This window comes from Trachypithecus francoisi, unplaced genomic scaffold (assembly GCF_009764315.1).
Source record: "Trachypithecus francoisi isolate TF-2019V2 unplaced genomic scaffold, Tfra_2.0 Lachesis_group0, whole genome shotgun sequence".
Classification (NCBI taxonomy): Eukaryota; Metazoa; Chordata; class Mammalia; order Primates; family Cercopithecidae; genus Trachypithecus; species Trachypithecus francoisi.
The window spans coordinates 14723958-14740509 of NW_022681453.1; the positions used below are offsets into that span (position 1 = coordinate 14723958).

The window sequence follows — 16552 nt, forward strand, 5'->3', positions numbered from 1 at the left end:
CTAAAAATCAAAAAAAATTAGCCAGGTGTGGTAGCATGTGCATACAGTCTCAGCTATTCAGGAGGCTGGGGCAGAAGGATCACATGAGCCTGGGAGATTGAGGTTACAGTGAGTTATAATTTTGCCACTGCACTCCAGCCTGGGTGACACACTGAAATCCTATCTCAAAAAAAAAGGCAAAGAAGTAAGACCCACAATGTACAACAGTGGTAACCTCCAGGTAGGGAGAAGGAAGCAGAGAAGCACTAACAAGGATTTTATAATTATGCTTTGTAACATATATATTCTTTGAGTGTTTTAAATATTAAATGTAAATAATGGGGGGTGGGAACCAACCTACCAAAGGTTATTTCCAGTCCTGCATTAAGGCAGTTACAGGATATAAAGATGCTTTCAAAGAATTTATTATGGGGGAGATTAAATTAATTCATATGAAACCAAACAAGGAAGCATTAACTGCAAATGTTATGCAGACCTAAGAGGCCTACGTAAGGGAGTAATTAGAATGAGTCACTAAAATAAGATTAGAAATAGGTAAGATAAAGACAAGAGGAAAAGGTAAGCAAAGTAGTGAGGAAAGTGTGAACAAAGGAAAATAAGAAATCATAACAGTGCATAGGTCAACAAAGCTCAAACAGGTAAGGCATGGCGAGGGACTGAGAAAAACCATACCAAATAAAAGACTGGGCCAGATGCAGTAGCTCATGTCTGCAATCCTAGAACTTTGAAAGGCTGAGGCAGGTGGATCACCTGAGGTCAGGAGTTCAAGACCAGCTTGGCCAACATGGTGAAACCCCGTTCCTAATAAAAATACAAAAATTAGCTGGGCGGCGTGGCGGGAGCCTGTAGTACCAGCTACCCAGGAGGCTGAGGCAGGAGAATAGCTTGAGGTTGCAGTGAACCGAGATTGTGCCACTGTACTCTAGCCTGGGTGACAGAGTGAGGCTCCTTCTCAAAAACAAACAAACAAACAAAAAAATAAAAGACCAGTGTTAGATAAGAAGATCTCAATGTAACATAAAATAACCTGAATTTGATAAAACCTGAACAGAATCCTGAACAATGGAATAATATGATCAAAGTGGATTTTTTTTTTTTTTAAAGATGGAGTTTCGCTCTGTCACCCAGACTGGAGTGCAGTGGCGCAATCTCAGCTCACTGCAACCTCCACCTCCCAGATTCAAATGATTCTCCTGCCTCAGCCTCCTGAGAAGCTGGCACTACAGGTACGTGCCACCACACCCGGCTAATTTTTTGTATTTTTAGTAGATACAGGGTTTCACCGTGTTAGCCAGGATGGTCTCGATCTCCTGACCTTGTGATCTGCACGCCTCAGCTTCCCAAAGTGCTAGGATTATAGGCGTGAGCCACCGTGCCCAGCCCAAAGTGGAATTTGAGAATAATTTGTGCGGCAATAACAGAATAAAATTTAGACAAGCTAAAGACTAAGGAGAAGACATACAGATAGCATTAAAACTTAGCAGGAAACGATAAAAGTCTACAATGAAATGATTCAGAGAAAAGCAAAACTAAAAGGAAAGAATCTTAAGAAAATTTTCTATTACTTTTTCTTTTACTTAACTAGCTATTTATACCTTAACGTAATTTCAGGCAAGGCATTGAACATTTTTATTTCATATTGTACCTGAACATTCACATTCTGGTAAAGAATAAGAATAAATGAGAAAATATATAGTGCTGCCTGAGAGAGGTTGTAGAAACTCAAAACCATTTTTCTTTCTAAAATGTACATTTAAGGCTCATTCTTTTTCATTTCCAATACCATTTAAGTTTCTGAGTAAATACATGAACAGAAAAACCAATTTCAAGTTGTCTTAATCCAAGAAAGACAATTTCATTAAAGATATCTTTTCCTTGCATATCCTAAAAGTAAGCCTTCCTGTATCCCAAATTCTATGGTATTAGAAGAGTTCAAGGGCTTTAAAATTCTACTTTCCCCCCTCAACTGTAACAGTCACAACACTGCTTTTGACAGAGTTTTGAGATGTAAATAAAACAGGACTAAAAAACGAGGTATTTTTAGCCAGGCACAGTGGCTCACACCTGTAATCTCAGCATTTGGGAGGCCAGGGCAGGCAAATCATCTGAGGCCAGGAGTTCGGGACCAGCATGGCAAACATGGTAAAACCCCATCTCTACTAAAAATACAAAAATTAGGCCAGGCACGGTGGCTCACGCCTGTAATCCCAGCACTTTGGGAGGCCGAGGTGGGTGGATCACCTGAGGTCAGGAGTTCAAGACCAGCCTGGCCAACATGGTGAAACCCAGTCTCTACTAAAAATACAAAAATTAGCCGGGCATGATGGCAGGTGCCTATAATGACAGCTACTCAGGAGGCTGTGGCAGAAGAATCACTTGAACGCGGGAGGCAGAGGTTGCAGTAAGCCAAGATCATGCCACTGCACTCTAGCCTGGGCAACAGAGCAAGACTTGTCATCATAAATAAATAAAATAAAAATTAGCCAGGTGTGTTGATGCACACCTGTAATCCCAGCTACTCAGATGGCTGAGGCAAGAGAATCACTTGAACTTGGGAGGCAGATGTTGCAATGAGCTAAGATCATGCCATACCACTCCAGCCTGGGCAACAGAGCAAAATTCTCTGTCTTTAGGAAAAAAAAAAAAAGATGTATTTTCTTTTTAAAATTAGGTATGTTATGACTGTTTAAAACTCTGAGATAAAGTTAAATTATGTTACTTACATTCATTCAATAATATTTATTGAATAGATATTATATAAGGCATTTCCGGGATATAAAGAAAATAACGTTCTAACTAAAGAAAAACAGTAAAAATGCAGAAACTGCAGTATAAATTAATTTTTGCGAACAAAATAAAGACGAATAACCCTTGAACATTTCTCAGTGGTTGTACTGTAACACATATACACATAAATGCATGCCAATTCCAGTGGTGATAATACAGCTCCCCTAATTTTGGGTGCTCAAGCATAGCAATCAATTGTGCAGTAACTTTTAGGGTACCTGGGAGAGACAGGTGGGAAGACTGAGTTTGTCTCCCTTCCTTTCAATTAAATTACATTTACTAAAAGTACTAGATTTTATGTATGGGTCAACATCATCCAAGAATATGAGGTAAGTAACTAAAAGTAAACAAATGTAAGAATGATTAGGGTGTATCTTTACAATATTGATAATTGAAAAATTACATATTAAATATATTTATATATGTTTAAATATAATTAACTTATATAGAGAAAATATATATTTACTCTATGTAGTGCATATATATGCACAATTCTACAGTACTTGAAAATTTATTGAGTACCTAATCATTGCAAAATACTATTTTTTAATACTTGAATATTTTTGGCACTAAGGGGTCTAAGTAGCATTTTAAATACTTCTTGATGGAATACAACATACAGTATGCAGTATACATATATATATACAGAAAAACATATAAACAACTAGTAAACAGGTTTAATAAACAGGTGAGCAACACCCATATAGCCACCATCGAGGTAAATTTAAAAAACAGAATACTGCCAACATTCCTGTAGTGCCCCATGTACCTACCCCTTCCTAGTTATAACAGCAACCCTTCCTGTGCTTTAGAGATAACTTACCCTAACATTTTAAGAAACAGGCCTTCAATTTTCTTGACAGGTTTACTACCCACATGCAAATTCCTAAATATTAAAATTTCTTTCTTTCTTTTTTTTTTTTTTTTTTTTTTTTTTTTAGTGATGGAAGCTAACTTTATTTGAAATGAAAGGTTCACTCTTGTCCTTGCTCCCTTATTACTTTAACTTTACTTTAAGTTCTGGGATACATGTGCAAGAACACACAGGTTTGTTACATAGGTATATAAAATTGTATCTATTTTTCATCTTTATGGAAATGAAATCATACTGGACAAAATATTTTGTCATGCTTCTTTCACTCAAACTTACATTTTAAGAGTTATCCATGTTATTGTATGCAGCCAGTTTATTTTCATGACTATTTCTTTTATAATTTATCCTTTTTTTTTTTTTTGAGACTGAGCCTCACTCTGCTGCCCAGGCTGGGGTGCAGTGGCATCATGTCGGCTCACTGCAACCTCTGTCTCCTGGGTTCAAGCAATTCTCCTGCCTCAGCCTCCCGAGTAGCTGGGATTACAGGAACCCACCACCACACATGGTTAATTTTTATATTTTTAGTAGAGATGGGGTTTCATCATGTTGGCCAGGCTGGTCTCAAACTCCTGACCTCAGGTGACCCGCCCGTCTCGGCCTCCCAAAGTGCTGGGATTACAGGCGTGAGCTATTGCCCCTGGCTCATTCTTATGTTAATAGATATTTGAGTAATTTCTACTTTTTGATATTATAAGCAATGCTGTTGTGACTTCTGATATACATTATAGCTAGGCTCTCTGCTTATACACCCAGGAACTGCTGGCTCATATGGTATACGTTCTTTCAACTTCAGTAAATAATGTTAAAGTATTTTCAAAAGTGGTTGTCCCCCATTTACACTCCCCACCGACAGTGTATGAGATCTGTTGTTCTTACGTATCATAGAACTTAATTTTTATCAATCTGGTGAGAGTAATTTTAATTTGCACTCCCAGATTACTAATAAGGTTGAACAGCTTTCCATGTTTATTGGCTATCTGAATAAGTAAAGTGTTTCTGGAAGTTGTCTATTTTTCTTTTGTGCTGGCTGTTCTTTTCTTATTAATAGGATACTGGTTACACTCATTATGCATATTCTGGATAGTAGTATTCATTTGTTATGAGTTGAAAGTAAGTATTTCCTCTCAGGTGGCTTTTCACCCTCTTTATTACATAAATCATTATTAATTTATTTCAAAAACTCAAACAATAGAGACTAAGGGAAGTTTCAGACTATTTTCTGTTCATACCATAAACTACAAATAACATCAGGTCATAGCAGGTACTCATTATACTTCCATCAAGTAAGTAAGTACCAAGTGTGTGACATAGCCAAAAAAGATAATCACCTGTCCTGGAAGAGCTTATAGTTTCGTTAAGGAGATAAGCTGTATTCAGATGCAATCATAAGACCAAGGATAAAAAATGTTTAGCAATCAAGGGGTAACATGAGGGATGTGGATTACAGTGCAATCATTATTAACATCTTCTTGTCAACAATTTATACATGTAAAACTGCATTCTGAACTGCTAGCTACCTTGTCCTTTCCATGGCATCCTTTACCCAAAGAAATTCCCAAGGCTCAATCTTGTGAGTTCAAACAGTTGAATTCTGTGATTCTGCTTCTGCGATTCTGCTCAACTGTAACTGACCAAAACTCAGAACCTAGGCATGCAAAAAAGGAATTTCCGCAGGAGATAATCCAAGTGAAATTAAAGTAGAGTTAACCTCTGCATTAGAGTCAAGGGCAAATGATCTTTCACATCATTCTAGGAACCTAGGTTCATTCTGGGTTATTCTGGGTCTATCTGGGCAAAGTTTCATATAAAACATCATTGTTCCAGAATAACTTCAAATTAGTATCTGGAGCAACCAATGACTGTAGCCTACAGAATGACTGGATACAAGTTACATCTAATTCAGTCTGTAGGCACCAAGACCTATCCTGAAAATTGACACACTATTACCTGAATACAATCAACCAATGACAGAAATATCTAGTCCTTAGTTCCTTGGAGTTATCCTTAAATCTTCTCAGAAAGGTAAAAAGTCACCTAACGTAGGTATGATACAGATATAATACCACCTCTTAATCTAAAATAAGGTCACTTCTCATCAATAATTTTAAAATGTGTTTATTCTGTAAGTTTTGAAAATAGGAAATAGCCATTGGAAAGTTTTTTTTCTTTTTAGATGGAGTTTTGCTCTGTAGCCTAGGCTGGAATGCAGTGGTGTGATCTTGGTTCACTGCAACCTCTGCCTCCTAGGTTCAAGCAATTCTCCTGCCTCAGCCTCTGGAGTAGCTGGGACTACAGGTATCCACCACCACGCCCAGCAAATTTTTGTATTTTTAGTAGAGACAGGGTTTCACCATGTTGGCCAGGCTGGTCTTGAACTCCTGACCTTGTGATCCTCCTGCCTCAGCCTCCCAAAGTGTTGGGATTACAGGCGTGAGCCAACTGGAAAGTTTTTATGGAGATACTAGTTTAGGTCAACATGTTTAATAACTATTTTGTGGTTGCTCTGGTAAACCACCAATTATATGAAACAAGTTAACAACAAAAGCAATTTAATGGAATTTAAAGAAAAATGTCCTGTAGTCCTGTAGTCAAGTAAAGAAAGCTAACGGACTAGGTATGACCCAGTGACTACATTTCCATAGATAAATCTTAAAGAAACATGTGCAAAAGAGACATGTGCAAAGATACTAACTTTGAAATTAAGAGCAAAGGCCGGTCGCGGTGGCTCACACCTGTAATCCCAGCAATTTGGGAGGCCAAGGCGGGCCGATCATGAGGTCAGGAGATCGAGACCATCCTGGCTAACATGGTGAAACCCTGTCTCTATTAAAAACTACAAAAAAATTAGCCAGGCGTGGTGGCAGTTGCCTGTAGTCCCGGCTACTCGAGAGGCTGAGGCAGCAGGATGGTGTGAACCTGGGAGGTGGAGCTTGCAGTGAGCCAAGATCATGCCATTGCACTCTAGCCTGGGTGACAGAGCGAGACTCTGTCTCAAAAAAAAAAAGAAATTAAGAGCAAAAATTGGAAACATATAAGTATCCATCAGTAGGAAAATATGTCAATAAACTGCTGTATGATGAAAAAATTTCAAATGACCATCATGCAGAAGTTGAGGGAAAAAAAAGAAAAAAAATTACAGCAGTTAGAAATAAATGTTCATCTACATATATGAATACAGATCAAATTCAAAAATAAGAGTAAAAAAATGCACACAAATACATATATACTATATCATTTCTTCTTCTTTCTTTTTTTCTTAACAGAGATGAGGTCTTGCTATATTGCCTAAGTTGGTCTCGCACTCCTGGGCTCAAGCTATGCTCCTGCCTTGGCCTCCCAAAGTGCTGGGATTGTAAGTAAGAGCCACCACGCCCAGACATATTTTACCATTTCTAAAAACTTATAAAACGTTACATGAAACAATTCAATATGTTCTAAAACACAGAAGCATTTATTGTTATGGCCATAATTGCCTCAGAGGTAGGAGGGGACTGTACTCTACAGTCTGACTGTAGTTTAACACAATGGTTAAGAGCAGAGACAAGATGCTGGATTGGAGTTCATTTCCATCACCTAGTTGGGTGACACTATAATCTCTCTGTGCCTTAGTGTGTTCTTATTTGTAACAAAGGAAAAATCATTAACTAATTTATAAGCTTATTGTGAGAATACATCTCACATTAAGCTTATATGTGATGTGAGCTAATACATCAAGTGCTTAGAAACACTTTGGGAGGCCGAGACGGGCGGATCACGAGGTCAGGAGATCGAGACCATCCTGGCTAACATGGTGAAACCCCGTCTCTACTAAAAAATACAAAAAACTAGCCGGGCGACATGGCGGGCGCCTGTAGTCCCAGCTGCTTGGGAGGCTGAGGCAGGAGAATGGCGTAAACCCAGGAGGCGGAGCTTGCAGTGAGCTGAGACCCGGCCACTGCACTCCAGCCTGGGCGGCAGAGCGAGACTCCGTCTCAAAAAAAAAAAAAAAAAAAAAAAAAGAAAAGTGCTTGGCATAAAGTTACACTATATATGCTAAATAAAAAGAGGGCTGAAGGCTGGGTGTGGTAGCTCATGTCTGTAATCCCAGCACTTTGGGAGGCCAAGACGAGAGCATCACTTGAGCCCAGGAGTTTGAAGCTGCAGTGAGCTATGAATGCATCACTGAATTCCAGCCTAAGCAACAGAGTAAGATTTTGCCTCAAAAAAAGAAAGGAAAAAAAAGGGCTGGCACTGTGGCTCATGCCTGTAATCCCAGCACTTTGGGAGGCCAAGGTGGGAGGATCACTTGAGCCAGGAGTTCAAGGCTGCAGTAAGCTGTGATCACTCTACTGTACTCTGGCCTGTGGAACAGTGAGAGACCTTGTCTCAAAAAAACCAAAGCCAAACCATTTGAAAATGTATACATATGCCGGGCGCGGTGGCTCAAGCCTGTAATGCCAGCACTTTGGGAGGCCGAGACAGGTGGATCACGAGGTCAGGAGATCGAGACCATCCTGGCTAATACGGTGAAACCCCGTCTCTATTAAAAACTACAAAAAACTAGCCAGGCGACGTGGCAGCGCCTGTAGTCCCAGGTACCCGGGAGGCTGAGACAGGAGAATGGCGTGAACCCGGGAGGCGGAGCTTGCAGTGAGCTGAGATCCGGCCACAGCACTCCAGCCTGGGTAACAGAGCGAGACTCCGTCTCAAAAAAAAAAAAAAGAAAAGAAAATGTATACATTTTTTAAAAGAGAGAGAAAGAGAGAAAGAAAGAGCTAAAGAACACATGACATTCTAATGCATTTGTTCATGTTGGGTGGTGCAAATATAGGTGTTTGTTATATAAACTGTCCTTTTCTGCCTTTTTTAAATGGACCTTTCCAATGCTTTTTGTTATCTGTATCTTCTTACAGAATTCAGATTCTCAATACTTAATTCCCTCAAATTACTTTGTGCTTAACTGTGTTACCTTTTAACCATTATACTCTTATCGCCTCCCTCACATCTTCTACTATCTCCCCATCTAAACAGAAAAATTGCTGTCATCTATAGTTCTCATGAGTACTAAGTTCCTGAAAAGTCCAGGAATAAGCTAACTACAAAAGAATCACAAGAGGATTTTCTCAGCCCTTCCACTAAGATTCACAGGTCTAGGGACTGGCCCAAAAATGTGCACTTTTACTATGGATCCAGCCAGGTGGTTCTAAAGAAAGTGATCCAAGGATCACACTTCTGAAAAACAGTGCTCTAGCAAAGGGATCCTCAAAAAAGGGAGGAGAATATTTTTTTAAACACAAAGTCCTTTTCACAGTTGATAGTCCCCTTAGGAACAGGATACTCCCCACCAAGAACCCCATCCCCATCCCAGGAGTAACTCAGGCAAGACGGGGTACAAAATAAAGCTATCAACTGCTGTTTCATTAAATAAAAAGAGCATCTGTGACTACTCCTGTTTCAGCCTTAGGTTACCTATTTCCTCTCAAAACTTTTCTCACACTCAAAAGACGGTTTTCAGAGATTTGAAGAACACTCAAAATTTAGAGTACCAAACAAAGACAAACCAATAACAAGGGATTAGAAATGTGCAGCAGTGAGCTATCAGGGAGAAAAGACATGTTTTACTTGTACTTAGGAGTTTTAAAGAATCTGAAAAACTATTAGTCCAGGTGTTTTCAATAATACTTTAATAGTTCTCAGTACCCAATTCCAATCTCTATGAATCTGAAATAAAAATAGCAACTGCATCTCTTCTGGTAACAACTCATCTGATCTTGGATTTCTCTGGTGGCTGGTGGCAGTAGTATGACTTTATAACCTTCAATCAGAAAAGCCACCTCGCTTTTTAAATTTTTTATTGTGAAAGTTGAAAGAAGAATGCAAACTTACTGAATCCTTCTTACGGGATCGTTCCTTCTTCATTTTCCCTCCTGCTGCTCTGATGCTGACTCTGTTCTCTCCTCCCAGGTAACCCCGGCAATTGGCTGATCCACAGAAACATTTCTGGGCTTCTTTTCTGTTCAAAGAGCATAGGAAAGAAGTCAGCTATGTGGAAGTAAACCATACAAAACTATTGGCAATAAAACAATTACACACAAAATTACACACAAAAGTCATACCAGTCTAAGGAAATCAAAACAAAATAAAAACCATAACTTGAAGAGATTCCAACAAGTCTGCTATTACTAATAGAAATGTCTTAAAACTGCTTTTTAAAAATATTCATTATTTTTCCAATCATCTTTCTTTGGGAGGACAAAACTAGCCAAGAAATAAACAATCTTTCCATTTTATGAGAATACTTACTAATATGAAAATAAGAGATCATATACATATATGGATTAAGAACAAAATTGCTTCAATAGTTCAGAGAACTATTACTTATATGCAAATGTTTAATTGGCACATAGAACAAACATGCATTAGTATAAGCAGATATAAAATGATTAATACAGGATACTTAAAAGGAAACATTTGATTATTAAAAGATGGCTAGGCACAGTGGCTCACAACTGTAACCCCAGCACTTTGGGAGGCAGGAGTTTGAGACCAGCCTGGTCAACATGGTGAAACCTCATTTCTACTAGAAATTAAAAAATTAGCCAGGCATTGGGGCACATGGCTGTAATCCCAGCAACTCAGGAGACTGAGGCAAGAAAATCGCTTGAACCTGGGAGGCAAAGGTTACAGCAAGCCCAAATCATGGCACTACACTCCAGCCTGGGCAACAGGGCAAGACCTTGTCTCAAAAAAAGGAAAAAAAAAAAAAAAGACAGTAATCATCACGTAAGGATGAGGCACTATAATAACAAATACAGAAAAAAATAAATGTAGCCATGGAGGTAAGGAAGAATGGTGGGAAAGAATACAGGCCTAAGTTTACAGGGGCCTGGAAGAAACCACGTATGGCATTTATCAGTGATCAGAGCTACCTGAGGAAAACACTGAGTATTCTAGGCTGAGCACAGTGGCTCATGTCTGTAATCCCAGCACTTTAGTAGGCCAAGGCGGGTAGATCACCTGAGGCCAGGAGTTTGAGACCACCCTGGCCAACATGGTGAAACCCCATTTCCATTAAAAATACAAAAATTAGCTGGGCGTGGTGGCGCACACCTGTAATTCCAGCTACTCAAGAGGCTGAGGCACGAGAATTGTTTGAATCCAGGAGGCAGAGGTTGCAGTGAGCCGAGATTGCACCACTGTACTCCAGCCTGGGCGACAGAGGGAGACGCTGTCTCAAAAAAAAAAAATTGAGTATTCTAATAGTAAACTGATAGATTTAGGATATGATCGTGGCAATTAGAGGGATAAAAATGAATTGTTCAATAAGTAGAGCAGGAATTCCCAAACAGCACTTGATTTCCACTTTTCTTTCCCTCAGAGAGGACAATATAAGCACAGAGGCAAAAACATGGAGCCCAACACAGAACCTGGTCTGCATTCATGCCCTGAATATCTGACAAGAGAAGCAGACAGAATCGGAAACAACCATCTGGCATTTGCCCTAGATTATAATCAGATCATCAGTTTCAGAGTTCACTATGTTTAAGACATGAAGCATGTATGAAACAATGTGAAGGAGTATGTAAAAGACCTTCATTGCCAGAAGTCTGGTAACTGTCACCAGACTGAACAGTGCACAGGAATTAAAACCTCATCATATGGTAGCATTAAAAGAATTAAAATATTCAGGAAACTCTGCAGCTGTGTGCTTTTTTAGCATAAAAAGCTACTAATTGATATAGGTATAACCTGAAAAAAATAAAATAAAAACTTGTAGGGTTTTGTGCCTTACTTACATTTTCCAATATTTTAACTGTACTGGTTTCTTAATAATCAGAAAATATCTTGTATAGGTCAATGGTCCTCAAGACCCAAAGAAGATAGCTTCAAAGGTAATGTTGTGTTCTTTCATTATGAGGCACACATTAGTTGTCTTTTTCTGATATTAGTGGCCACTAATGACCACTGTTTAAGACCCATACCTTACTAAGTGTTGCAAAATGATGATATTTTTACTACTTAATTTAGTTTTATGTTTTTGTTTTTTGAGACAGGGTCTTGAGTTATGGCCCAAGTTGGAGTGTAGCAGCAAGGTCATGCCTCCCTGCAGCCTCCATGTCCTAGGCTCAAGTGATCCTCCCACCTCACCCTCCTGAGTAGCTGGGACTATAAGCGTGCACCACCACAGCTCACCCTACTACTATATTTATTAACTGGAATACCTGTACAAAGAAGAACTTCCTCTCATCAACTGTTTGGTTTAACCTAAAGCAGAAGTCACTTGAGAAAAGCAGAATACATGTTTAAATGCTTAATTTTTTTTCCTTTTCTAAACTAGTCTTCAAAGTCATGAATTGGTTGACTAATATAGCTTTTTTTGTTGTTTTGTGTTTTTTTGTTTGTTTTTTTCAAAACAGAGTCTTGCTCTGTTGCCCAGGCTGGAGTGCAGTGGCACGATCTCAAGCAATTCTCTTGCCTCAGCCTCCGGAGTAGCTAGGATTACAGGCATGTGCCACCACACCCGGCTACTTTTTATAGTCTTAGTAGAGATGGGTTTCACCATGTGGCTAGGCTGGTCTCGAACTCCTGACCTCATCATCTGCTCGCCTCGGCCTCTCAAAGTGCTGGGATTACAGGCGTGAGCCACCACACCCGGCCCTAATGTAATTTTTTGTTTTTTTGTTTGTTTGTTTTTCTTTTTTTAAGACGGAGTCACTCTGTCACCCAGGCTGGAGTGCAACAGTGCGATTTCGGCTCACTGCAACCTCCACCTCCCAGGTTCAAACTATTCTCCTGCCTCAGCCTCCAGAGTAGCTGGGATTAGAGGTGTGCATCCAGCTAAATTTTGTATTTTCAGTACAGATGGAATTTCACCATGCTGGCCAGGCTCAAACTCCTGACCTCGTAATCTGCCCGCCTCAGCCTACCAAAGTGCTGAGATTACAGGCGTAACCTACCGCAATCAGCCTGTAGTTTTATTTTTAAATAGTCATTGGAACACAGGGATTTTACATAATGTACTTCAAACCTCCTCAGTATCTTTATTAATGCTTCAGTGTTAATAAGAACTCCCACACTTTTTGTTTAGGTAGTCTTTGCTATTGCATCGGTTACTGTTTTTAGGTAACCAATTATATTTAAGAGTACAAAATGGTACAGATGAAATAGACTAGTTATGAGTTGGTAACTTTTAATGCTGAATAATGGATACAGAGTAATTTATAATACTGTACTATTCTCTTCAGACACACAGAGTTGGCATATCTATAATAACGTTTTTCAGAATTACATAAGAAATATAATTATACAAGTAGATAGTATGAGGCTGAGGAGAAAATTATATAGTTCCTATACAACATACCTTAAGGGTCAGAAGTGTCATACATTAGAAAAACACACAAAACCAAAACAATATCTTATAGATAACAGTTCAGAGTAAATATAACTGTTAAGTAATTCATATTAAAGTTTTATATCCTTATATCTGAACAGCCTATTTCCCCATCAGAAGCAGCAAAATTAGTAGAAACAATACTTACCCATATCTCTGGAACTGATAGTCAAATGTTAACTCTGAGCCTGAAGGAACCAGTTTGGTGGTAAAAAACCCAACCCTCAGTTGTCCGTTCACAGTCCACTGAGATGATGTTTGAAAACAAAAGAAATTAGTAACTTATTAGTTGTGTGTGTGTGTGTGTGTGTGTGCGCGCACATATATAAAGATCATCATCATCCGCCTGAATTATGCAAATGGGTCTTTAGGCAATGAAAGTTTTCCCAAACAGCACATGGAGAATTTTTTCTTTAAAAGAACTAAAATATTTAAGTGTAACTCTCATTTAATGAACTACCAGATTGGATATATCTCTAACATGTCTCTAATAAAAAAGAAAACAAGTAACTGCTATTTTATCTTAACATTTCCATACAGTAAAGATTCACTTGTACTAAAAATTGGCAAATAGAGGATGCTTGTGTCACTGAATATCAAAGGCAAGTCTACATTAACATATGTTAAAAGTAACCATGTTGTAAGATGAGATGAGATATGGAAACTAGGAAACACTGATCCCAAACATTTAATTCCATGAAGCGGTGGTCATCTGGCTGAGTACAGTGAAAGGGACATCAGAACAGATGCATAAGACTCAAGAATTAAAATGGGGGCAGATACACAGCAGGCAGATCTTTTAGTTCCAAAACATGTAAGCAAGTCAAGGACTGTGGAGTGCTGATCCAGACAATTTGCACATGTTATTAATGAAAACTCCGGACTTGCAGAGATTAAGGGACACTGTACAGTGGGATTCTCACAGCTAGACATGTGGCCACCAGCTCTGGCAGAACTATAACCAAAACCTAGGTTGAATGATTCCACAGTAGGTTCCCCCTTTTGTTATACAACTTGGCTCTTAGAAGAGCCATGCATAAAATCTATTAGTGTATAGATCAAAGGGCAAAAAATACCCAAGACTCAAAAGCACTATTTCAACATGAGAGGAAATCAATGATACACATTTACAGAGCGGGTTCATAGCTTTAACCTAAAAAAGTTACAATCCCAGCTGGGCGCGGAGGCTCACGCCTGTAATCTCAGCACTTTGGGAGGCCGACAGGGGTGGATCACTTGAGGCCAGGAGTTCGAGACCAGCCTGGCCAACATGCCAAAACCCCGTCTCTACTAAAAAATACTAAAAAAATCAGCCGGACATGATGGCACGCACATGTAATCCCAGCTACTTGGGAGGCTGAGACAGAAGAATCACGTGAACCCATCCAGGAGGCGGAGGTTGCAGTGAGCCGAGATCATGTCACTGCGCTCCAGCCTGGGCGAAAAAAAAAAAACAAAGATACAATCCCTCTCAATGTCAGTTTTTCAGTCCCTCATGAGTGTTATTAAAAGTCAAATATTGCACCTAGATAAGACCTGATAAAGAATCCAAATACACACTGAACTTTCAAAATTAAAATTTAGTTTTGTATTTTGGCACCATTAAAATATCTAAAATAATAATGGGCAAGGAGAGGTGACAACTAAATGCAATGCAAGTTCTTGGATAGGATCTTGGACCAGAAAAACAACAGCTGTCAAAATTTGAATAAGGTCTTTATGTTACTTAATAGCATTCCCTGGATCTGATCCTTTTATTATGGTTACATATGACGTTAACGTTGGGAAAGCTAGGTGAAGAGTGATATGGGTGTAGTCAATACTACTTTTCCAACATTCCTAGAAATCTAAACTTATTTCAAAATAAAATCTTAAATAATAAAACAGAATAGGAAAAAGGTACTAAAAAATTCATGAGTACCTTAGATATGAGATCTAAAATTAATGGTCAGAACAGCAATCGTGAATAAATACCTCAAACTCTAAATCCACCTCAACTTACTTTTTGGGTTTCACAGTTTGGTTCACAGCTGTGATTCATGAAACGAGAGCAATTTCCTTTTTGAGTGGCATCTATTATCTGGGAGAAGAGGATCATTTAAGAATTTTAAAAAAGACCTTAAATATTCATGCAATTACCCCCAAAACTACATACATGTCTTACGCATCAATTAAAAAAAAAGATTGGGCTGCAAAACCTAACCAGTTAAGGCAGGGCAATGAGGCCTCCTGACTACCAGCTTCATAGTCTTTCCACTGTAAACAGCTCAGTTTCCATTATTTCTAACTGAAGACAGATGACACTGTAAATTAAATTAACCCATTGAATAAAAAAAAATTTACACATTTTACAAAGGAAAAGCATTAAAACAAATGTAAGATGCATGCAATGCACACGCACGCACACATACACACTCCCTTACCCCCACTTTGCCCTTGCTTCGGAGAATTGTCACACTACTTCACACTTCAAAGCGACAAATACCTAACTAATGCTTTTGGAAGATCTGCTAATTATAAACTTTGGCCCATAGGCAAAATTATCTTTATCAATGTCTCTCCCATTTATCCTTAGCCATTTCTTATATTCTATTACATCCCAATCTCACTGCATGGTATAATACTTCACTTTAAAGTGTGGGCTATGTCACAATGCCCTAGGTCTCAACCTTGAGTGTGTATCCAAATCCCATGGAGAGTTTGTTAAAACTTGCTGAACCCACCCCTAAACAGCTCTAGAGTTAGATCCCTAGAATTTACATTTCCACACTGAATACAGAGGCAGATATATGAGAATCGAACTGAATTCTATTAAAGCCAGACATTAAAAAGATTTATAAAAATGTAAAGCGACGCAACTCTTTTCACTTAAAAAAAAAAAAAAATTTAAATAATTATTTTCCAAGGCCAGGCACAGTGCTTTATGCCTGTAATCCCAGCGCTTTGGAAAGTTGAGGCAGGAGGACTGCTTTAGGTCAGAAGTTTGAGACCAGCCTGGGCAACACAGCAAGACCCTGTCTCTACAAAAAAATTTAAAAATAAGCCAGGCATAGTGGCATGTGCCTGTAGTTCCAGCACCTCAGGAGACTGAGGTGGGGGGACTGCTTGAGCCCAGCAGTTCAAGGCTGCAGTGAGCTATCATCATGCCACCACACCCCAGGCTGGACTATAACAGAGCAAGACCCCGACTAAAAAAAAAAAAAAAAAAAAAAGTTATTTTTTATAATACCATGTTATTTGTATAAATAAGTAATGGGCTTACTATTATTACAGTTAAGTCCCCACTTAAAATCATCAACAGGTTCTTTGAAACTGCAACTTACAAAAGCAAAACAATATACAAGAAAACCAATTTTACCATAGGCTAACTGATATTAAACAATAGTTAAGTTCCTATGGCATATTTCTGGCCACAAAACATCAACAAACTTCTAAATAAAGACCAAAATGGGCTGGGTGTAGTGGCTCACGCCTGTAATCTCAACGCTCTGGAAGGCCAATCTGGGCCAACACTCAAGTGA

At 38.8% G+C, this 16552-nt stretch overlaps 1 protein-coding gene across 11 annotated transcripts in view; it reads right to left on the minus strand.

Annotated features, from left to right (window-relative positions):
- The window catches only part of SETD2 (SET domain containing 2, histone lysine methyltransferase), a 150263-nt gene that overhangs the window by 72221 nt on the left and 61490 nt on the right, over nucleotides 1-16552 (minus strand). For all 11 annotated transcript variants that reach the window (XR_004435802.1, XR_004435791.1, XR_004435793.1 and 8 more), the window contains exons 7-9: nucleotides 15034-15111; nucleotides 13180-13277; nucleotides 9527-9653 (exon numbers count right to left, since the gene is read on the minus strand). Coding sequence is in view for 2 of the 11 variants with exons in the window: in XM_033205307.1 (XP_033061198.1) it covers nucleotides 9527-9653; nucleotides 13180-13277; nucleotides 15034-15111 (303 nt within the window). In the remaining 9 variants the exon portion in view is untranslated. The remainder of the gene's footprint in view (nucleotides 1-9526; nucleotides 9654-13179; nucleotides 13278-15033; nucleotides 15112-16552) is intronic.